Consider the following 24,851-nt stretch of genomic DNA (forward strand, 5'->3'; position numbering starts at 1 on the left):
AATGTAACAACTCTGTCTAAGAAACGATAGAAGGGTTAAATTAATGGTTGATGGTTCGTTCAGGTCAGGTTTTACAAAGTTCATATATTGCTAGAAACTTGGGATTTCATAATTTCACTCTCTTGAAATTCACTCTTTCCTCCTTTTCTTTCTTTCTGCAACTCGTGTGTATGTGTGTGTGTTTGTGTTAGGTATTAGTTTTTGTATTAGAATAGTCAATAAAGCCTTGTTTGTATTTAAAGAGAAGTGTCTTGTGTTATGTCCTTATAAGAATTGAATGTCTTAAACTTCTGATCTAAGTTACCTTGCTAATAAATATAGTTTTCTCTATAGTTTGGATATTTATATAGAGCTGATGGTCACGGCCCATTCAAATGAACGCTGGACGAGCCATTTGCTTGGCTGTAACATAAGTGACTTTCAAAATTCCCTATAAATTAACTAATAATTCCTTTTGAGCTGTTTCCCTTACAGTTATCTTACGAACACACTCAACAACAAATAGAGTGCAATAAATAAAACTAAAGTTTCTTGAGTCTTTTTATAATCGATATTTGTTTGGAGTTTTTGTAGCATTATACTTGATATTTTCAATGTACAGTAAGTTCATTTTGAATACATTTTGTTAAAATTTTACCTGAAGAAATCCTGATGTTCATGTCTGACCTGTTTTAACACACCCAAAGGTGATCAGAAACGCCACCCTCTTACAACACTTACCAGGAAGAGTCTGACTTCTTTCAGTTACACTCTCTTCTCTCTCAACAAAAGCAAAAAAACAACAACAAAAACAGCAATCAATGAAGAAGGAAGAGAAAAACTTTCAATGAGGATTTTTACAAAGTTCTAAACAAACAGCAGATCTTTGTGATTCTTGTGGTATAATTTTTGAAAACATCTTTCAGAAAGTGAAAGTAAAGTTCAGATTGCTGGAGATCAAATAGAGAAAATGGCTTCACTATCTGAAGATGATTTTTCTTGTACCGTGTGCTGTGAAATCTTCAATGATCCTGTTGTTTTATCATGTAGTCACAGTTTCTGTAAAGAGTGTCTTCAACAGTTCTGGAGAACCAAGGAAACTCAGGAGTGTCCTGTCTGCAGGAGAAGATCCTCAAGAGATGATCCTCCACTTAATCTTGTGTTAAAAAACTTGTGTGAGTCTTTACTGAAGAAGAGAAATGAGAGGCGTTCATCAGGGTCTGAGGAGCTCTGCAGTTTACACAGTGAGAAACTCAAACTCTTCTGTCTGGAGGACAAACAGCCTGTGTGTGTAGTGTGTATTAACTCGCATAAACACGTCAATCACACATTCAGACCCATCAGTGAAGTTGTTCCATCACATAAGGTAAGACAGATTTATAGATGGGGATAAACACTTGTTTGAGCTTATGTATTACACATAAAATCATATTACAGAAATTTCTTGTGCCTTAAATTCCAGGAGGAGCTCATATCAGCACTGAAGTCATTACAAGAGAAACTTAAACACATAGAAAACATTAAAGAAGAGTTTGAGAAAACAGTTCAACTCATAAAGGTAATTGCTGATTCTTTTGACTTGTTTACAAGTTTGATTAGAACAGCGGAAATAATTTGTCTGACATAAATACATATTCCTTTATTGAAACACACACACACACACACACACACACTAAAGAACTAATCCCACAGGCTAGCGCTCACCTTACGCATTTTCATGTAAGTTAATTAGTTTGGGCGAATGCAGATAATGTGATTCACGAGTTATTTTGCTCATATAATCTTTAAGCCAATAAGGTTAAGCGTATTTGGCTTGCTGTCCACAGTGGATGGGCTCGAGAAAGCAGCTTCAACTCGGGCTTAGATATATCCCCCAGTGGGACTACTAATGCTTGGAAGACGAGTATGGTAACGAGATGCCTAAATTATGTTGGTGGAGCTGGGGAGAGGATTTGATTGATAATGTGTATTTTCACCCTACAGACACAGAACATCAACTACAACAGTACTAGTACTTCAGAAAGTTAAAGCTGTAGTTAACTATCCCACATTTTCCCACTCACTCTTCATGCTGCTCCAGAAAAAGTTGCGTGTTTGAGATGATTGAAGTGAATGTGATTTGATTTCAGTCTCAAGCTGAGCACACAGAGTGTCAGATTAAACAGCAGTTTGAGAAGCTTCATCAGTTTCTCAGAGATGAAGAAGAAGCAACAATCACTGCACTGAGGGAGGAAGAGGAGCAGAAGAAGCAGATGATGAAGGAGAAGCTGGAGGAGATAAACAGACACATCTCAGCTCTTTCACACACAATCAAAGACATGGAGGAGATAATGAAAGCCAATGACGTCTTCTTTCTGAAGGTCTGATTTCAGATCATTGATTCATTGATGATTGATTGAGTTCTTGATGATAAATGGTGTGTTTGTTCTGCAGGAGTTTCCATTCTCAATGCAAAGGTGAGTGATATGCTGGTGTCTCTGGTATCTCTGCTTCTGATCCAAAGCCACTGCAGTTCTGACGCCTGAATGTTCTTCCAGAGTCCAGATCTCACAGCCGGATCCACAGATGGCTTCTGGAGCTTTGATTCATGTGCCACGTTATTTGGGCAACCTGCCGTTCAGAGTCTGGAAAAAGATGCAGGACATCGTTCAAAACAGTGAGTCTGTAGAAGATCTGTGCTGTTTAACACACACACTAGAAATCACACATGATGGACAGGTTTTTTTTATGACACAAAGTACTATATTGTTTCAGTTTGTTGTAAGTAAAGGTCATACTAGTTCTGGTATATAATTAATATTATCAACTCTTTTTTGAGAATGTTTCTCATTTCTTCATCTACTCAAGGCCGGAACAAACTCACTTTTTAAAAGTGAAAAGATTCTTGAATCTCCATTTGTTATTCTTCAGACTGAAACACTGAAGCTCAAATATATTATTGTGAACTCAAGGAAATACAATATGTTTTTGAAGTTCCTCAGAGTTTCTATTATGATGGTTTTACTAGAGGAACTATTTACAGTCTCTCGAGTGCATGAAGAAAATGATTAATTTTATAATCTCCTCAGAAAGCTGCGGCCAGATTCACAACATTAAGGATAAAATTATTTTCTTATTATATTATAACTTGAGAAAAAGTTAAGACTTGCTACTTTTCTTATCTGTTTTTTTAAGGTTGTTCTTAAGACAAAACTTAAGAATAATTCAATATCTTATAAAGAATGTTCTTAAAAATCATTTTGTTATATTTTCAGATTTACCTTGAGAAGGATAGTACAATCAGACAACTTCAAAGCTTTTCATTAATTTGCCCTAAATAAAATATATTTCCATATATTTATGATCAATAATGGTTTGAATATATTTAAAAAATATTTCATTCATATATTACAATATATTGAATAATACCTAAGGAATTGATTAACTTTTGTATGTATTTGTGTTGACAACTTTTGTATTAACAATGTCACAGAGTGACTGTAGTAACACACACAACGAAGAAGATGAAGATCCAAGATAGTCTTTAATAGTATCCACAGGAAAATCCTAGCAGAGGCAGGCAAGCAAACACAACCATAACATTGACAAGACCCAACAACACTGAACTGAAACAAGGGACCTTAAATTCAGGTAAATGAGGATAATTAAAGACACACACCTGAACTGAATAATGAACCACATTAGTGTCCATGACGACAGATTAGGCGGTGTAAAATGAACACAAAGTCCAAACAAAGGGAAACTGTTAAAGTATGCCCCCTCCCTGAAGGCACGAAGGCACCGTGCCTGAAAGAATAAGAGAAAGAGGGTGGGTGCTCTAGGGGCAGACGAGGGGATGGTAAAGGGTTGGAGAGGAGTGGGCGAAGGGATGGTGAGACAGGATAAGGCTTTGGGTCGAGGGTGAAGATCCGGGAGGGGGATGGATAGCAAGACAGTCCAGGGTGGTGAGGATTGTGGATGAATCCAGGGGATGGCCTTCAACAGGGGTGTGCGGATGGAGACCCAGGCTTGAGGGAGGAGCCATGGTGTGAAGATATTCAACGTCACCTTGGGGACGACTGGAGACAAGGATGGTAATGGAGGTGGAGCCCACCGCGCAGACAGAGAGTCGATGAGGTGGAGAGCCATGGGCTCCAACATCACGGCTAAGGTGTTCTCTCCGTTTGCGGTGGGCACATACTGTAGCTCCTACCAGCGGGGTGGTAACTGGCTGGGCACTGGGTTGGGAGTGGGCCTGGCGTTGTCATCCGCTGTTCCGACGGTCAGCGCTGATCCGCATGAATGGGATCCACCAAGATGGCCGCCACACCTGAGTCTCATCCCAAGATTGTCACCACGCCATCTCATCACCAAGATGGTCTTCAGCCCCTGACCAGGGTCCAGTGATGGATCCAGCCCCTGACCAGATCTCCAATGATTGCTCCAGCCCCTGAGCCCAGCCCAGAGAGCACAGCCATAGTTCCCTCCAAGACAATTTTGGGAGGGGGCTACCCATGCACAGCCAAGGATGCCATCCCTGCACTGCCTGCTCCGCCCTGTCCACCTGTTCTGCCTGATCCACCCTAGGTCCTTGATCCTCCTCAGTATCCAGTATCCTCAGTATCCAGTTCCACTGGCCTGGCCCTCTCTGTTCCGCCTCTGTTCCACCACCCTCCTGAACTGTTGTTTCCTGCAGAGTATCTGGAATCTGCTACTTTAGTGGGGGGCTCTGTCATTGTCCCAGCCTGTGTTCCCTTGTCTTGTGTGAGGACTTTTTCTATTTCCTGTCTTGTGCCATGTTTTATAGTTCTTTGTTGCTTTTCATGTTGTTTGGTCTCCCCAGGTGTGTCTTGTCAGTTCTCTTGGTTACCCTCTTGTGTTCTCATGTCAATTTAACATGCCCCCTTGTTACCTTGTTGAAGCTTGTCTTGTGTATAAATAGCCCTTGTGTTTTACTTGTGTTTGTGCCATGTTTGTGCCACTCAATGCCATGTTTATTTGAACTTTTTTTGGTTTTCTTAGATGCTCTGAACTCACTATCACTTCCAAATTCAACCCAAAAGTCCTCCCCACCACCTCAGCCTTACCTGTACTCGATAGCGAAACAATCTCCTATTTGATTAAACAAAGAAAGCAGACCAAGTTAAAAAAAGGTAATTGTGTTTATATTTTCAACCTCTAGTCACCAATCCAACCATACCAATATCTTTTCGCCTCCCTCCAATTCAGAAGCTCTCAGACCAAATCCCCTTTTGAACCTCTATTCATAGATGACAACAATCTTGTCACATGCTTTTGTTTCCAAAAACACCTCAAATCTGTTCTCCTACAATTAGACACATTCAAAAGCTATATAACGACCAATCGGTTCCACATTAAAATGGCCTACCAAACCCTACTCGGCTTACTAGCCCACACAGGTCGAGCGACTGCTTTCTTTATGTTTTTTCTTTCGACTGGTGGCGATGTTTACCCAACCAATGCCGTTATGCATTGATCTCCCGTCGGATGCTGCGAGAGCCCTCCCGATTTGAGCAAACATGACTTTATTTGTCCGGCAAGGCTTATCCGTCTTATGCCGTGAGTATTGAACTCCCGTCGAATGCTGCGAGAGCCTCTTGGCCGAGCAACCTTGCCTTTCTCTTGCCTTGCCTTTCTTAGACAGTGCATTTCCCCCGGTTGGGTGGCTAAAATCATGCTCTTCCTCATTCATCGGCTGGTAGGGCCCACCTGTCCGACGCCGAAACCTGCTCCCGTCGAAGGTTGAATGGACCATCCCGGTCAAACGACTAGGCTTCTTCCAGAAATGCCAGTCTACCAAATTTCGGCGCTCATTTTGATGGGTCTTTTAGTTAATCCATCTGCTGTCTGTTCTTTGCTCATTTGCTTTTTAGGGGAGTACTCTGGGTTCGGGCCAAATTCCGAGCTCGGAGCCCTCCCCTTGGACAGCAAGCCAAATACACATAACCTTTACTCTATTTAATTATATGTAAGTGTGAACTTGTGAAATAGTTATCATTAATATATGGATATATATTTTTTTTATCTCCATAAGGGATTTAAGAAAATATCTCAAGTTGTTTTTGTTGGTATAATTGAGAACCTCGAATTTTTCAAGCATAGCATTTCATGAATCCTGTATCAATTTTGAAAGGGTTTCTAGAAGTGCTGCCTCATGTATCTTAATTTTTCCATGTTTCAGAAACGTGATGAGGGTCTGTTCAGATAATGAGAGATTTATTACATCTTAAAATATTAAAATGATTGCTTATTCATTACTAAGTCAAACAGTCTTCAGACACATCAGACAGTAACAAAGTATTTAAAACAAATACACACACATTAAGACCCAGTTTAATGAGCTTGATCAGATGCTGAACATAATTTTTACAGATACAGTTTTTCATCTCTACAGCTCTGATTGTTTGATTGTGATTTAAACTTTTACAAAATATCAGTTTCTCTTGATGAGACACACATGTTTGAATCACACATTTGATGTTTGTCGCTGATGCCATTACACACCGATGATAAAAATTAGTATGAAACTAAAAACACTGACAGTGATTAGAGGAAAATGTATGATGTGTTTGATCAATAGGGCGAGTGTCATAATTCATAATAATATGTGTACGGTTTCACTCTTGATCATTATATGAAGATCAGAATAAAAGCAGCGGTTGATTGTGTCTCATCAGCTCCTGTGACTCTGGATCCAAACACTGCAAATCCATGTCTCGTCCTGTCTGATGATCTGGCCGGTGTGAGATGGAGTGAGAACAAACAACCACTTCCTGATAATCCAGAGAGATTTGATATCTATGAGTGTATTCTGGGTTCAGAGGGTTTTAACTCAGGAAGACACTGCTGGGATGTGGAGGTTAAAGAGAGTTCAGCCTGGAGTCTTGGAGTAACTTCAGAATCAAACCAGAGGAAGGGATGGGATTTCAATAACACTGATATCTGTTGGGTGCAGTGCGGACTGGGTGAGCGGTTTGGCTTTCCTGTTGAACAGGATCTTGAGTGTGTGAGAGTTGATCTGGACTATGACAGAGGAACGGTGTCATTCTCTGACCCTGTAACTAACAAACATCTACACACATTCACAACCACCTTCACTGACACAGTCTTTCCATTCTTCTATACTCTTTACCCTCTGACGATCTTACCGGTCAACAGTCAGTAAATGTTACACCTGTAGGTCTGGATCGAGCTGCGTTCATCTTTTATAGTCATCATGTTTCCAATATTTGTATGTGTAAATCTTCTCAGAAATGCTCTTAAAGGGATAGTTCACCCAAAAATTTAAATTCTGTCATCAATTACTCACTCTCCAATCCTGTATGAGTTTATTTTTTCTGTTCAACATGAAGAATGCTGGTAATGGCTGGTCCTCATTGACTTCCATGGTATTTTTTCCGTGCAATCTGGTCAAATGGGATCAGAAACTGTGAGTATCAAATGAGCGACACATCGGCCTCATATCTCACGAGGAGCTACGGAAGCGTAAAAAAGAAGGAGCGATGACAGTGAAGGACAGTGAGAGAGTACCAGACCTGTATTTATGTTGTTTTGTTTGTCTGGCAGTCGTCCATGAGGGGCCGCCGCTTTTACTTTGGTTTTGTGTTTGTTTTATTATTAAACTGTTCAACGTTTGCCGGCTTCCACCTCCTTCCCACAACAATTAACCTTGCTACAGTTACCCATATTCTTCAAACTATCTTTTGTGTTCAGCAGAAGAAAGAAACTCACAGGTTTAGAACAACATGAGGGTGAATAAATGATGACAGAATTTTCATTGTTGGGAGAACGATCCCTTTAACTAGTTTTTACACAGATATAAATTGGGCCTGCAAAACTTACAGTTTTTATTTTTATTATTTATTTTTGGGGATGAAATAGAAAAGCATCAAGTGCTCATCACACATTTTCCTATAATAGTCTTAATGAAGTCTGATTGGTGAATCTATAGTGAGAATCAAGTGACAAAAAAGAAACTCAAAAATAAGAGTTTTTATTTGTCTTGCATGTTTTGATCACTACATCATTCCCAGACTTCCATTTGTGTGATTTAAGAGTTTTCATGATATTAGTATTATTTCAAAACGTGGTAACAATAAAGTACAAACAGATAGAGGAGAGAACAGGATGTCCGACGGAGAGGAGGGTGACGGGGGCTGGGAATTGTCCAGAAGGAGCAGAGGGATGTTAAGCAAACAGTCGCTTTGAGTGATGGGTGGCAGGAAGTGTGTGCCACAGTCTCTGCTCTGTTGCTCCTCCCATTTACATACTGGATCTGCCCTGAAGCCACGTCCACCAGAGTCGTTCCAGTGTCGTTTTGTGGTTTGTTCCCTCTTTCTGTCTGTTATTTCTAAACTCTGTAACCCCTGGCTGAGGTTTGACACCTCGTCTCTGATTTTTACATGTTTATTTTTGTTTTTTTTCTCGTCACCTTTGGTGTCAGTCCCCTCCAAACTTTTTCAAACAAGTACTCTTCCTTTTCAGTCCTAATTCCTGTGTCTCTGCCACGGGTCCTCGCTGTAGCGTTGAGTCGTCCGCCATGATGCCTGCACTAAATGCTGACCGTTTGCGGCTGTTTATTCATGGTTATCTCATCATCTTTTTGAGGGTTTGTACATACAATTTGGGTTAATGGCCTGTCTTGTGACTGAATGCATTTGAGTCCATTTAAGGGCGTTTAAGCTCGACCTGTTAATGGGTCGGAAGGGTTAACAGATTGACCCCGATGTGTTTTGGGTCATGCTTAAGACTGAACGCAGGCGATGATGGGGTGGCAAACTAGAACACAGACCCGTCAGACCCACTGTACGGAAGAGCGGAGCGGGCCGGAGTTTTACCATGTGATGCTTCCCGCGTCCCTGCTAGTTTTGATGATGAACCCGAACAGAGATCAATGTTTTCAACTCCACAAAAGCCACGTTCACAGATTAAAATAATTTTGATTAAAATAAATAGGGGTTCTCAATCACGCTACAACCTCAAATGATAGGTTTAGCCTGTTGGGTCATTTTATTGGTGTTACGTGTATGTTCAGTTTGGTTTCGTTTAATGTTTTCTATCCCTGTTTTGCCTGTCTGTGTTCCCTAGTTAGTTTCCTTGGTTTTTAATTAGTTCCTGTCATGGTTTTTTTTCTTGTTCTTGTTCTTGTCATTGTCATGTTTCTGTGTTTTTTCATGTGATCCTGCCATGTGTCTTGTCATTGGTTAATCGTCTGATCAATGTTCACAGGTGTTCCTTGTCTTGTAATTAGTCTGTGTATTTAAGCCCTCATGTTTGCCTTGTGTCTTTATCGAGTATTGAATGTTTGTCCAGGTTCTTGTTTTGAGTTTCATGCCTTGCCATGCCCTTGTTTTATGTTTGATTATGTTTTTGAAGTAAAGTTGTTGGTTCTCTACCAGCTTGCCTCCAGTGAATTCATTACAGTTCCCCTCACCTGTTTCTGTTCAGTTGATTACCTTCTCTGTGTAATTAAGCCCTGTTGTCTGTTTTTAGTACATCGTTGTTGTACGAACATACCCTTAGACTGCCCCCATTAGACTGTCATAAATACACATACAACTTTTAAATCTCACTCAACAACAGTTCCTCACACAAAGCATCAGATCCCAGAGATTATGATAGGCTACTAATAAAAGTTTGCCCAATGATAAACAAAATTAATGAAATGTTGCATGATTATGCTTAAATGATCCCAAAAAAATGTAATCAGTTCAATATTTTAAACTGTAGTATTGTTTAAAATTAATCTTTGAAATGCAAAGTCATAACCGATGAAACGTTATCATTTCAAATCATTATGAAGTAAATTGTAAATCAGTCAAGTCAGCTGCATTAAAGTGCACTTAACTGGCCCAAGGTCACAATCCTGATTTGGAGCAGATGGGACACGCGCCTCACACCAACAATCGGCCCTCATGTTGTTTGCCGTGATCATACTCTGCCATCATTGCCACACATGGCCCAGCTCTGGCTGACAGGAGACATGCCATTGCCCACAGGAGGCCAACACCCACTAAGCAAAATTATGTTCAAAAGGCATCTTTTCAGCGTATTTGTCCCAAAAGCGTACATTGAAAAAACGTCCTCCGAGGAGCCACTAGAAAGTTTTTATGACGGCTTTTTTTTTACGTGTTCTGAACGTCTGATACAGACGTACTTGGAGCCTCTGTACAAGGTTAAAATCTAGTTCAAATGTGGTCATTGTGGACATAATTTCAACGTCATTTAAGGTCTCATTTAGACAATTTATACTGTTTCTGGACCAAATAAACACTCTCAGGATCCATTCAATTTAAACTCACGATTATTTCAATGTAGTTTCCATTTGTAATTGCAAAGCAACTCACAGACAGTGTGTGTTTGTTCAAAAATCATGAAAATAAAAGAAATCACTCACACCTTTAGACAACTGAGCATCTGTAATTCACACATCTTTGGATCAGGAGAGAAACCAGATCTGAAGGAAAGACTTTCTGGCTCAGACAATGTTTCCCACTGAGCCACTTGTGCTGCCCTTAATCACAGACATAAAATTAGAGGTGAAATTCCATTCTTTATTAGCCTGGCTAACGTCAGACCTCTTCTCATTGAGACGTGGTCTGGGAACCACATGTTCATTTTCTCGTATTTGAGGCGTGGTTTACGAATGCCCAGAGCCGTTTATTAGGCGATACGAATGTCTATCAAATGCGCCTGCACGTAGCTCATAGCCAATCGTTTCAATTATACCAGATGACGTATGTAGAGCGACAGATATTCGACGAGGAAGAAGACGAAATAAACTTGCGTTCTAAACTACTTAGAACACTATCTAAGGCTGCATCGAAAGGTAACTTTGCGTCTGATGCCATGTTGGTTCGGTGTGTCGCATAGATGTTGTCATCGTCTTGCTGCTCCCTCCCCGATTGGTTCCCTTTTTGAGGGGAAAATCTGGTCCATGGTGTCCAGGCTGCCTAGCAGCGGGAATAAAATCGCGCTGCGCTCAAGGCAGCAAGGGGAAACCCAGGCTAATTCTTTATAGATTCATTAAAGATAGCTAAAATAAACGCATCTCTGAAAGGTTTAAAAAATTCATTAGTAAGCCCATCATTACCAAGAGATTTGTTGTCCTTGAGTTTCTTAATATTGTCGATAATTTCTGTAATACTAAGATCCATTTATGGTCGTGTCTTATAGTCTAAATCCAAGGGTTTGTCAAGGTCTGTGTATATCTCCTAAGCTCTATTTGTATCCAAGACATTTACCAAAGAGTTTGACAAGTTATTATTTGATTTTGTTTGGAAAAACAAACCTCATTATTTAAAGAAAAATATATTATGCAATCCATATGATCAGGGTGGTTTGAATGTTGTGGATTTTGACTTTTAAAATAAATTGGTTAAAATGTTTTATTAAAAATAATTGCTCTATGTGGAATATTTTTCTTAATTAATAAACTTGGTGGTATACATTTTTCCTTAGATGCAGTTTTGATATTAACAGAATACCTCTTTGTTTATCTAATTTTCACAAGCAAGTCCCTTTGACATGGTGTTTGACTTTTAAACATAACTTCTCTCCTCCTTTTTTATTTGGAATAATAAGTATATCACACACCAAAGAAAAACTTTATTTTTTAGACATTGGTTTGAGTCTGATATATTATTAGTTGGTCAGTTGTTGAATTCTGATGGTCAGTTTTTGAGTATTACTGAACTATGTCTTACATTTAAGTGTCATATTTCTGATATTGTATTCACTAGCAAGGACCACGCCACAACTGCACGGAATTAGCTATTAGCTTTGTGGATGAATAAGGGTCGAGGGAAATGGGGAAAGATGTAAACGACGGATCTCCGTCTGGCTGATCAGGGAGTCTGACCCGGGAGACTCAGAGTGGGGGCTTCGTCTCGGTAGGCAGTAAGCTGAGTTACTTGAAGACCCCCCTGGATGCAGCCTGTGGAATTAAAATTGAGATGTTAGAGATTGGAGGAGAGAGGATTGGGGTCGGGGGGAAGTGGGATGAATGGATGAGTTGGAAGGGGTCGAGTTAGAGGTTGAGGGGGGGGGGCTGGGGTCGGGGGGAAGAGGGATGGATGGATGAGTTGGAAGGGGAAGGGTGGGTGGGGTCGAGCGCTAGAGGTGGAAGGGTAGGGGTGGGTGGGGTTCGAAAAAACTGAGACGAACGGTGTGGTGAAGGTGGGTTCCGTGTATATATACAGACGGGGAGAGAGAGCTGATTAGTTGAGGCGTGGTCCTGCTCCCGAACTTCAATTAACTTGTTAACTACATTTATTATGAATTATATTTCTGACAAAATCTCTATTCAGAAATCAGGGCACTTGGTGTAACACTGTAGGAAGTAAAGTCTCCAAACATTTGTTTTTAGATAAACTTGATTTAATTAATGACAAATGCAGTAACCAATCAATTAGATCTCTTTTTGTTAATATCTCTTCTCCTCCATCTAAATTTGTTTGGGTTAATATGTTTCCCTCATTTGAGTGGGAACATTTTTGTGGAGTTCTTAGTCGGTATAGTGTAACAAATAAAACCAAACAAGTGTCATTTAAAATTGCTCACAGAATATATCCTGTGAAAGACTCATTAGAGTGTTTTCATCTGGATGTTGATTACAATTGCTTTGTTTTGTAATTGTGAAAGAGAGTCTATTGTGCACTTATTCTTGAATGTCCCTGTTCATCTTTCTTTTGGTATGAGATGTCTCAATTTCTTAGTGTAAAAATGAACTGCAGCCTAGTCTTACATTTGTCCTGTTTTACTTCATTCAAATGAATATGACTTTTCCAAAATAAAAAATATATGTTATTGATATGTTTTTTGTTATTAGGAAAATGTTATATTCATCAAACTAAATGGAGTAACTCGAAACCCAATTTTGCTCTTTTTAAAACAGCCTTTAACATTTATTTAGAATCTGTAAAGTAAAAAAAAAAAATCGAAAAGCCCAAAGAACTGTATCTCTGCTAAAATAATTTACCATATGTCTGTGATGCCCTTTATTTTCAAGTTTAATTTTTATTTAAATTATTGTTTTGTTTCAGTTTACACTTACAAAATGTGATAATGTGTAAAAGAAAGTTGTCAAGAACTTGCTATTGAATTCTGTAATTGTCGAAGTTCAAAGTTAAAAAAAAATAATAATAATAATGTGAAAAGAAATAAGGTGGATTAGAGCGCGCTGCAGTTCCATTTTTCACCACAGATTTACATTGGAGAATTTGTGGGGCGCTGTAGAGCTGGCGAGGGTCCTGCCTTACTATCATAAATACTTTAAATCCATGCGCTACATTTCCGGAAAATCCGAAAAATATTGAATTTATTATTAATTTAGTGCTTATAGAGGTCTAATGAATTAATATTTTGAGCAGCTGTATAAAGACATGAAAACACGCGGTGGTTGCTGTTTGTCTGTCAGCTGCAGCCCGGGACGTGTGTGTGAATGCGGGCCGAGCCTCGGTGTCTCTTCTTTAAATATCTCTCTATCGACTGAGACTCTCGCTTACGGCCATACCACCCTGAACACGCCCGATCTCGTCCGATCTCGGAAGCTAAGCAGGGTCGGGCCTGGTTAGTACTTGGATGGGAGACCGCCTGGGAATACCAGGTGCTGTAAGCTTTTGCTTTATCAATTCACTAATACACCTCATGGCTCGGCTCCCAGGGTTGTTCTTTTATCCTTTTCAATTGCTTCATATTTGTCTTTCATGTTGCTTTCTCTCTGGCTCCTGTCTGCTTTCGGTGTGGTAAAGGACAGCTCAGCCTCGTCCCAGTGTGTCTTCCTCCTCCAGGGGGCGATGGACAGGCTTTTCTCTCTCAGTCTACAAGCAACACACAACTCTGAGCGCTTGTTCTTTTGTGACCCGCTCCTTTCCTCAGCTTCCTTGAGGTTCCCAAAACTTTTTTGTCAGCCGAACACTCAGATTTGAAGCTAATATTTCAATTTCCACACAGATTCGCATGTTCATGATTTTCTGACGTTGGGAACGGTCACAACATGCAGGTAAACAGATGGAGAATATATATATATATATATATATATATATATATATATATATATATATATATATATATATTATTATTATTATTATTATTATTATTATTATTATTTTGTAAATGTTTTCTCTAATTACAAAAAGATATATAAATTACAATAGTGATTGTGAAAAGCAGCATTTTCTGTGTGAACCGAGACGCTGAAAACAGCTGAACCTGTGTTACACAGTGTTGCTCTGAAACAAATCAAATGAAGGGTTACTCAAAAAGATAATTTAGAGTATATGGCAAGAGTTGCCATTTCTTTCTTTCCTTAATCTACATCAACGCTTCACACTCCGTCCCAGTAGGGTGCGGAAATGCGCCAAAGCTGGCTTTCCAACCGCCATTAAATTCAAAAGAAGAAGAGGAAGAAGAAGAAGAAGAAGAAGAAGAAGAGGAAGAAGAAGAAGAAGAAGAAGAAGAGTAGAGTAGAGGAAGCGAGTTTGGATCGAGACGTTTCAATAATGCAGCGATTCGCATCATCTTAAACTTGAGGAAGACTCAAAATGAGCGGGGAGAACTCCGGGTTTAACAGCTCAAATATGTGTGATAATATTGTAATGATGGAGTATATTAAAGTAGAGATTGTGGACATGAGTGATCCAGAACAATGCAGCGTGAAAGATGAAGATACTGATGAACAAAGAGGTTGGTGTCTGTTTTCATCAGATCATCACACATCCCTCGGCTGTGGTCAGAAGTGCTGTTGTAAATAATCTCAGGTCAGGGGTGTTACTCGTGCTGGAGATCTACTTTCTTGCAAAGTTCAGCTCCACCCCTTATTAAATACACCTGGACCAGCTAACCAAGATCTTCAGGGACACTTGATAATTATATATATTGAGTTTATAAATATAATATATTATATTGAAATATTTGGACATTTAACACGTATTCTTTAAGGATGATTTTGAATACATGTTGGGTAAATGCAAATGCATGTATAATTTATTCATATATACATATAAGCTAAGCTATCAGGCTAATTGGGTATCTTAATGTTACGCTGGTATGTAACGTAAGCTAACTAATACAGACATTAATGGTCATTATAACGTTGTTCAAGCCGAATTTATCATACCTATTAAAAGTATTTTGAGCCAATGGGATTGCTTGGGGTCCTAACAGAGACCCGATTTCGAAGGAGGACCTGATTTTGTTACCAAAACGTCTTGTCGAATTAGAAAAAATGTAGTCCGACCTCGTGCCGACACTACATCAGAACAACAGAAGAGATGTTGTTGCAAGAGCAAGGGGAAGTTATTGTGATGAAAGAATATGAGGCATGTGATTTTTCTTTTTTTAATTGACGTGCACTGATAAATCACTTATAAGTACTGCAATATTTCATAAAAAAATCAAATAATTTATGTTGAATGCATGATGCCTTTAAGTTGTCTGGGATTACTGCGCGTTCTGGTGTCTGTCCGAAAGTAGGGGTGGACATTGGGCAATACTGTAAAATTTGGTATCGAACCGATACTTTTTACTCTTAAAAACTAAGCTCGAAATGTAATCTGTGCGACCTCAACATTTATTTTGGAGCATTTTAATGACCACTAAACTATTTTGTGATTTGTGCTCTTAATGTGCCTGTAATTAAGCCAAAAAAAAAAAAATATTTGTATTACTGTAATAAACTGAATTTGCAAACATGAACTTTGCACCAAATTATTACTGGGGAATAGTAATAATAACAGATTAAGAACAGAAAAATAGAATAATAATATAAAATAATAATAGAATAAAACAATAATATTGTAACAAAACATAATTTCTCCCTTTCCCAGTACTACTACTGTTTAAAATAAATAAATAAACAAAATGCACAATTATTACTGAACAAATGTTTTAAAACTTTTGGTTCAGTGTTTTGTTAAGGCACAATAATAGAACAAATTAAAAATATTCCCTTTCATTACACTTCTCTGCCTTAGTTTATAAACAAAGTGCACAGACTTGTTTGTGGAAAAACAAAGTAAATAAAGTGCAAATAACTCAATAATAATAATAAAAAAACTACTACACACCTGTTTAATTCTTAAAGGAGAACTCCGGTCAATTTTAACATTGAGCTCATTTTTTTGTAAATTTGGAGTGCTGTCAATACAGAGAACAAGACAAAAATCGGTGTTGCCTACACCGTGTTATCCTCTTTTTAAAATTTGCACCCTGTTGACTTCAATGGGGCAAGTTTTAAACCTGCTTTTAGCCTCTTAACATCCTTGATGTGTCATTACAAGTGCACAGGTCATGTGAGTGATTCCTTCAGAGTGAACGCGGGTGAATCTGACTGCAGTAGATGTGCAAGATATGGATAAAAATGCTATTTATTTAGCCAGCGCTCATACCTGTATTTACATCCTGTTTTTGGTCAAAGTCCACAGTAATCGATTGTCGAGTTCACGCGCATGATCATAGGTACTAAACCAATGCGCGTGAACTCGACAATCGATTACTATGGACTTTGACCGAAAACAGGATGTAAATACAGGTATGAGCGCTGGCTAAATAACATCACTTTTATTCATATCTTTCACATCTACTGCAGTCAGACTCACTCGTGTTCACTCTGAAGGAATCACTCACATTTTCTTTCACTCACAATGACACATCAAGGATGTTAAGAGGCTAAAAGCAGGTTTAAAACTTGCCCCATTGAAGTCAACAGGGTGCAAATTTTAAAAAGAGGATAACACGGTGTAGGCAACACCGATTTTTGTCGTTGTTCTCTGTATTGACAGCACTCCAAATGTACAAAAAAATGAGCTCAATGTTAAAATTGACCGGAGTTCTCCTTTAATCTTTGGTTTTTAACCCCAGATCCCTCCTGTGTCCAAGGAAATGTTCCCTGAGACCCCTTTTATGCCCTGTCACCCTGTTACTACTGAGTACAAAGGTTTTTGTTCAGAAATAATAGCATGTTTACATTTTTCCCTTTTATTGCACTTCTTCTCTGGCTTACTAACTGTCCTGCCTTGGATAAAATCCTCCCTGCAGGAGCAGATGAAGCAGTGACGACGTCCAGGTGTTTCTTGGCAAGCTTGCTAAGACAGGGGAATGTTGGCTCATTCATTTCCCCCCAAAGTAGTGGTTCTTGATCCCGTGGAATTGTCTTTTCTTCTGAGTACCGGCACATTTCAATTAAGGCATCAGTGCCAAATGCTGCTGGGAGGAGAGGAGCTTGAGGTAGTTGCAGTAGCCATTGCTGAGGCCGAGCATGAGCTTGATTCAGGAGCTGAGGTCTGGTTCATTAACTGAATTTCAGTGATGAGCCGTCCTTTAAGAGATTCAACATTTGCCATGTCGCGGAACCCAAGGTTTTTAAATCTGGCATCCCGGTAGGCACTGACAGCAAGACCAGAAAAGGTTTCGATACCTCTGAAACGACGCTGGCATTGTGCTGACATCTCAGCAGCCAAAATGTGCCGCTGTTGAGCGGAATCGTAAACACCTCTGATTGGCCATTGTGTTCACATGCTCATTATGTCTGTGATTGGCTACAATGATCAGCGCTTCAAAAACATGTTGTAAATATACATCAATGACGCTCTTCACCGAGCGCTTGCACAGATGCACACGGGAGCGTTTGAAAGCAGGCGTCTATCGGCGGACCGGTCCACTGATAGACGCCTGCTTGTTCTTTTTAAACGCTCCAGCTCCCGTTTTTTAAAACACTTTCAAACACTTCCGTGTGTTGATCATTGTAGCCAATCACAGACATATCCGATAAGCACATGAACACAATGGCCAATCAGAGGTGTTTACGATTCCGCTCAACAGCTCTCAAAGAGACACAATTTAAAAATTTCGTACTGAAGTTGGTACTTTTTAGACAACTCTACTTGCTACCTTGGCACTCATAAGATGCAGTTGGTCAAGTCAAGTCATCTTCATTTATATAGCGCTTTTAACAATGTAGATTGTTTAAAGCAGCTTTACAGAGACAAACGTATAATTTAAGGTAACAGAGATTGTTTTGGCTTTATAGCGGTTCTTTAACCCTTTAAGTGTCACCCCCCTTTTTTTAAATATACATGAAAATGCACATTTTGACTTTAAATGGTTGTAATTAAAGAATGCTTTGGAGTATAGACGTAAAATTGGTCTTGTTTTAAAGAAGACATTTGGCAGATTTTTGTTGAGGTGAAATAAATTAAGAAAGTGAAACAAAAAAAAAGTTATAGAAGTTTGAGTTTATGAAAATGTACAATGTAAAAAAATTAATTATTCATATTTTATATAAAATATATATTTTTAAAACCTGGCCGACTCTAAAACTGCTAGAAAATCAAAGCCAAAAATCTGAATAAGTTGTGTTTCAAATTTTAGGTTGATATCTCAAAAAATGAGCTTTCAGTGAGATTTTGTTTGGGCGCAGTACCAAACATTTTCACTAGGTGACAACCGGACTCCATTACTGCCCATATAAGGGCGCCTTCATTTCCATATGCGTTATTAAAAACATTTTAATATCTTTTTTTCTAAAATAATTTAATGGATGATACCTTTTGAACTCTTGGCATGAAAACAAACTGAGGTTTCAACCATTCTTTCATGATTTTTCATGTTCATTGCTATTTCAAAATAAAGGTCTGAACACGCCTTAGAAATATGAAAATATTCTTGTTGCAAATTGATAAATTACAGCTCCTCTCTAATTTATTTTGAAAATCATTCACCAAATATGAAAACTAGAGTTTGTAAGCTTTCAAATGATATATAGTTTGTCAAGATTAGTTTATGTTTATTATAGGATATTACTGTTTTAAATATGTAATGATTTTGGGCCCACCGGTGGGCCGGTGACACTTAAGAGGTTAATAAAGTTATTTTCCAGCTAAAGTTAGTTTTGATTGATTCGCTTCCGTCGCAACGATCATTTGTTATTAAATTAGGGGCCGCTAAGACGACACCATTCTCTCTACACAGACTTTAAACGCGATCCTGTGAGAAACGCTGATGGCGTTCACATGCGCATTAAGAATTGGTTCAATAGTTATGTGCGTTTGAATATACGCAGGTTTGGAATTCCCTACAAGCCAAGCCTAAACAAATTACTGGTGTTTCCTTATAATTTTTGATACAGAATTTTATTTTATTTGATCAATTCGGGGTAGATACGCAAATTGAGTTTCCCGACAACGCTTTATCTGTAGAGTGGTAAAGGGATCCTCCATAGGGAGAGACTAGTTTGCACTTCAGCACTGCGTTGTCATTGAGTCCAGGCGAAGGTCCTTCATCAGATCTGGATATGGCCTGGATCCGGCAGGCTGCGGGAAAACCTCGGGATAAACAAAGACACTAAAATTAGCGTAGATGCCATTCTTCTTATGATGTAACGAGTACATCAGGATTTATGGGAAGTGTTACCGGTTCCAGCTGACCTAATCTATGCAGCCTAACATTGAATTATAGAAGTCTATAATGTATTATGTGAATGCTAGGTCAAAGAGATGTGTCTTTAATCTGGCTTTGAACTGACAGAGTGTGTCTGCTTCCCGGACAATGGTAGGAAGGCTGTTCCAGAGTTTTGGTGCTAAATAGGAAAAGGATCTACCGCCAGCAGTCGATTTTGATATTCTAGGTATTATCAACTGGCCGGAATTTTGAGATCGCAATAGACGCGAAGGACTATAATGCGTTAAGAGCTCGCTCAAGTACTGCGGAGCTAAACCATTTAGTGCTTTGTAAGTGATCAGCAATTTTTTAAAATTGATGCGATGTTTAATAGGGAGCCAGTGCAGTTTTGACAGAACCGGGCTAATATGGTCATACTTCCTGGTTCTGGTAAGAACTCGAGCTGCTGCGTTTTGAACTAGCTGTAGTTTGTTTATTAAGCATGCAGGGCAACCACCCAGTAGAGCATTACAATAATCTAGCCTTGAGGTCATGAACGCATGAACCAATTGTTCCGCATTTGTCACTGAGAGCATATGACGTAATTTAGATATATTTTTAAGATGGAAAAATGCAGTTTTACAGATACTAGACACGTGACTTTCAAATGAACGAATGGTATCAAAGAGCACACCCAGGTTCCTAACCGACGACGAAGACTTAACAGAGCAGCCATCAAGTGTTAGACAGTATTCTAGGTTATTAAGTGGTGACACCAGGGGAATCACTTTTGAAACTGAAACATGTTTTTCCGTTGATATCTCTCTTGTTACTTCAAATGGTTTCAGAGCATGAATAGAGAAACTGACTGTGGACGATCTTTCTCACTTAAGCACAGTGAGGCCTTTCAACTGATTGTATCAGTTTGTGTTCTGGAAACTTCAGTTGTTTCTGAACTACTTCGAGCTTCTGCAGCTCTTGTGCTGTGGTGAAAGAAAGCTACAACACCACTGCATCTCTGCTGGATGTGAAGGAGATCAGGGAGAGCCTCAATGGAGTCTTTTACTACTAAATTTAGGGTGTGTGCAAAACATGGATAATGTGCCTAACCTGCTTTGTGCACAACAGCAACAATGTCGGCATCATTATCTGTGATAACAGCCTGAACTGTCTGTTATGCCCCATTCATCAGTGACTCTTTTTAATTCTGAGCAAATGTTGTCCTGAAAAACGCCAGGTTTCTGCTTGGACATATGCTTGCATTTGCCAGTTCTCATCAATAATGAGACGGTTAAATAAGCCTCTGTGGCTCTTGATGTCCACATGTCTGTTGTGAGTACGACGCTGTTTGCACCATCTAGAGATTTTTTTCACTCTTAAACGGCACTCATTCATATTTTCCCTTCCATTAAATTTTCCCTACTTGTAATCATGTAGCGTGGATCGTGTGTCCTGACAAAATTCCTAAAACCGTCAGAGAGAGAGGTTGCAGGTCTTTTGCAATCATTTCAGCAAGGCTCCTTGTAAAATCCATGGCTCTTAGGGAATCACCTAGGTGAAATGACAAAATGATTTAGTCTAGCCTTAAGCCTGTCTACATGTAGTTTAAATATAGGAATCCTATAGTGCCCTTTTCACGGGTAACACAAAAGGAATATTCCGCCATTTTAATTTTTCAGGTTTGAGGTGTATATATAGATTTAAATTCCAGTGAAATTATTCATTTAGATAACTTTAAATAATTTTAAATAAATATTTTTTTAAATAATTTTCAGTGGGCTGAATATATTATTTTATGTCTGAATATATAGTCTATATTTAATAAGTCTGCTATAGGGTGAATTACACTGTGAAAATGAACATTAATGCATAATACTTTCACCACTGTAGCTACCTGGATATTCTTTGCCTCTCTGAAGCTGAGATGACAGTGGTTTCTGTCTCTGTCTGTCCGAAGGATTTCTTTCGTTCAAGCTCTTTTTTTTTCTTTCTTTTTTTTTTTTACCTCGCTTTTTCGTGTGTTTTGATTTGTTTATATAAATTAGTGGTGTTGCCACGGTAGCAAATTGCTTTTCTACATACATCGCAGTTCACAGTGTTTTCATTCACGGCAGTGAAATAACTCCTTTTTTTTTTCCTGTTATGATGCCAACTGTATATATACTTATGATGCCTGTGAAACTGATGTGAAAGGAGAGGTGTATGAAAAATAGTTCATAACTACACAATTATTAGCTTCAGTAGTAAATAAATAAAATCAGTAGTCATAAAATAACTTATTATCGATATTTTTATTTGAGGATTGATCCTTTCAATACAACATCAGTATCAATACTTCAGGATCGATCCGCCCACCCCTATTGGAAAGGGCAGATGTATCGAAATGTAATGATATCCTCAAAGTTTTCAGATCTCTGGAACTTCATAAGATCAAAATCAGACAAGTGACCAAAAAGACAGAAGGTTGTAAAAGATAGATGAAACGTGTAACTGTTTGTCGCATGATTCCCAGTTATATTCATTGAGCATGTTAACATGCATACTAGTATGCTGATAACTTGCATGCAAACCCATTTATTAATATATCAGGTTATTTCCTGGTAGGGACATCAAAAAATAATAATTTGCGTATCTGATTCGAAGTATTTCATTTGTCGTTTGCGATAAACAAAGCATTAAAAACTGAAGAAGAGTATTGCAACATGCCAGCGGGAAACATACGGCTCATATATTATCCTCTCATTACAGATGCAGCATTTTGACTGAACCAATTCTCCTTCTGCTGCAAAAGATGAGAGCACTTTTTTTTTGGTGAAGAAAGAGTCTGAGTTTGCGATATATTTTCCTTCCTTACTGCAAAACGCTCGCTCTGTCTGGATGCGCTTAAATCCACATTAAAGAAATAGTTCACTTAAAAATGAAAATTCTGTCATCATTTTCTCACCCTCAAGTTGTTTTAAATCTCTAATAGATATTTTGAAGAATGCCAGTAACCAAACAGTTGTGTTCAGCAGAAGAAAGAAATTCATACAGGTTTGAAACAACTTGAGGGTGAGTAAATGATGACAGAATTGTATTTTTTAAGTGAACTATTCCTTTAACGACGCGTTCCTGTAACGTATTACGCATGCGCACTTCAATAAGACGACAGAAATCAGGTTAATGCATTTACATGCTGGGCGAAATCGAAAATAGTCGATCAGTTTATGCTTAAGCCATTTATGACCTTTATCCGATAAATGAAAACGGGTTAATGTGTTTACATGATCATGTGTGTTGTTGACTTAAGCATAATCGGGCTTAATGTTAAACACTCATTATTTTGTGATCTCTATAATTTTAACATGTTTTACTTTTTTTTTTTTTTTTTTTTCAACTTTGCAAAGCTGCTTTGCTTTATGATGGCATAAAATAAAGCTTCCCATGTAAAGCTTAGAAAAAAACTGCATCCCAAAACTGCACTGTTTCCGCCTCATTTTCAACACTTCTTTATATCTTTAATTTGCAAGGCTTTCGGTGTCAATCGCCTCCAGTTACTTTAGCTGTTTCTAGTATCTGATATTTAGCTGTATCGAGCAATATCTAGTATTGACCAGACGTGTGACGTGTTGTCTTCTGTTGTTTACGTTTGTCCCCTTTTTTTGTTAGTCCTGGTGGAGGTGAAAGAGGAAAGTGAAGAACTGACTGCAGTGGAGTGGAAACATCAGCATCAGGAACCTCATTTCATAAGTGGAGAAAATAAAGGTAACCTTAACGATCACATCAGAATTCACTCCGGAGAGAAGCCGTTCACATGCCACGAGTGTGCAAAGAGTTTCACGTGTAAGAAACAGCTCAGCGATCACATGAGGGTTCACACCGGAGAGAAGTCGTTCGTGTGCCGTTACTGTGATAAGAGTTTCAGTCACAACGGACACCTTAAGGATCACGTTAGATGTCACACCGGAGAACGGCCTTACCGATGTGACCAGTGTGGCAAGAGCTTCACTCAAAGAGGACACCTCACCGATCACGTCAGAATTCACACCGCAGAGAAGCCGTTCAAATGCCTGCAGTGTGGGAAGAGCTTCATACAAAAAGGCCATTTGAAGAGTCACCTGAGAGTTCACACCGGAGAGAAGCCGTTCACCTGTCAGCAGTGCGGGAAGAGCTTCACGAACCAAGGAAACCTCATGAGTCACACCAAACTACACTCTGGAGAGAAGCTACACCACTGCTCTCAGTGTGGCAAGAGTTTCTCCGGGGCGGCGCTTCTCAAGAAACACCTGCTGTATCACTTCGGAGAACGGCCCTTCAGCTGTGAGCAGTGCAGCCAGACTTTCTTCTTCGCATCGCAGCTAAAGAGACACCTGAAAGTTCACGCGAATGAGCGGCCCTACACCTGTTCTTTCTGTGACAAGAGCTTTGTGTGGTTCCACAATTTAAAAGACCACTACAAAACTCACACCGGTATGAAAGATCATGTGTGCTTTGAGTGTGGGAAGGCCTTTAGCAGAGCCAACTACTTGGAGCAACACCAAAACACTCATACTGGAATCTCACCGTACAAGTGTTCGTACTGCGATAAGAGTTTTAAAGTTTCGGGATCCCTGAAAGCACATGAAAGAATCCATACGGGAGAGAATCTGTTTCACTGCCTGACGTGTGGGAAGAGCTTCACTCATTCAGGACACATGAAAGACCACGAGAGGGTTCATACCGGAGAGAAACCCTACAAATGCCCGCAGTGTGGCAAGTGTTTCGCCACATCGAGTAATCTACAGATGCATAAAAAACAGCATTGTCCAAAGTTGTTACAGTGAGCAAAGTTCATCCTCAGGTCCAAACACTTGCATGTTTTGATGAAATTGTTTTTTTTAGGGCCCTGTGATTTCTGTGATGCGAAATACATGGCTGGGAATCGAGTTATAAAAATGAAATTTATCATATAACATGGAATGTCTAAGAATTTGGCAAATTTTGGATGAATAAATCAGGAGTATTGCTGTGCACTTAAACAAATCGCCAGTGTCTGTGAATATCGAATCACAAAAAGACTGCTAGTGAAATCTGCATGTTCCGCGTGTCTCTGTGAATGAGCGCCTCAGCTTCATGAACCACACATTTTCAAGACAACACAGTTTCTTGAAAAATATATACATTTTAAAATGTTTAATGGTTAAAGCTGCAGCATCATGAATCCATTTTCCAAACTGTGTTTTTGTCTTATCCTGAGTCACTTCGGTACACCTATAATAAGTGTTTATACTGGGACTGTTTTAGACTGGTCCAGTAGCCGCGTGACTCGTCATAGACATACACAGAGAGAAGTAGATCCGGCTATAATGTTCGCAAGACGCATGCAGTTCTGTTTATTAACCACTAGAGCACCAAAAGTTACGCACTGCAGCTTTAAAGTCTTATGAATTTAATTGATTAGAAATGCTTGTTGATTATTAAAATTTATTAAAACCATTAATCATGAATTGACTTTAAAATAGAAAGAGTCTTATAAC

The 24,851-nt window shown here is 39.0% G+C and overlaps 2 protein-coding genes across 2 annotated transcripts; both read left to right on the forward strand.

Moving 5' to 3' along the window:
• Positions 1-721: 721 nt before the first annotated feature.
• On the forward strand, positions 722-9,375 carry LOC307162140 (E3 ubiquitin-protein ligase TRIM39-like). The gene is made up of 6 exons (XM_079877241.1): positions 722-1,345; positions 1,442-1,537; positions 2,109-2,339; positions 2,413-2,435; positions 2,517-2,635; positions 6,657-9,375. The coding sequence occupies exons 1-6, from the start codon at positions 950-952 to the stop codon at positions 7,142-7,144; spliced, it is 1,353 nt and encodes a 450-aa protein (XP_079733367.1). The 5' UTR covers positions 722-949; the 3' UTR covers positions 7,145-9,375.
• Positions 9,376-14,377: 5,002 nt separating this feature from the next.
• On the forward strand, positions 14,378-24,601 carry LOC307161475 (uncharacterized protein). Its single transcript, XM_079876199.1, has 2 exons — positions 14,378-14,664; positions 23,005-24,601. The coding sequence occupies exons 1-2, from the start codon at positions 14,523-14,525 to the stop codon at positions 24,156-24,158; spliced, it is 1,296 nt and encodes a 431-aa protein (XP_079732325.1). The 5' UTR covers positions 14,378-14,522; the 3' UTR covers positions 24,159-24,601.
• Positions 24,602-24,851: the final 250 nt, after the last annotated feature.

This window comes from Squalius cephalus, assembly GCF_949319135.1.
Source record: "Squalius cephalus genome assembly, chromosome: 7".
Taxonomy (NCBI): domain Eukaryota; kingdom Metazoa; phylum Chordata; class Actinopteri; order Cypriniformes; family Leuciscidae; genus Squalius; species Squalius cephalus.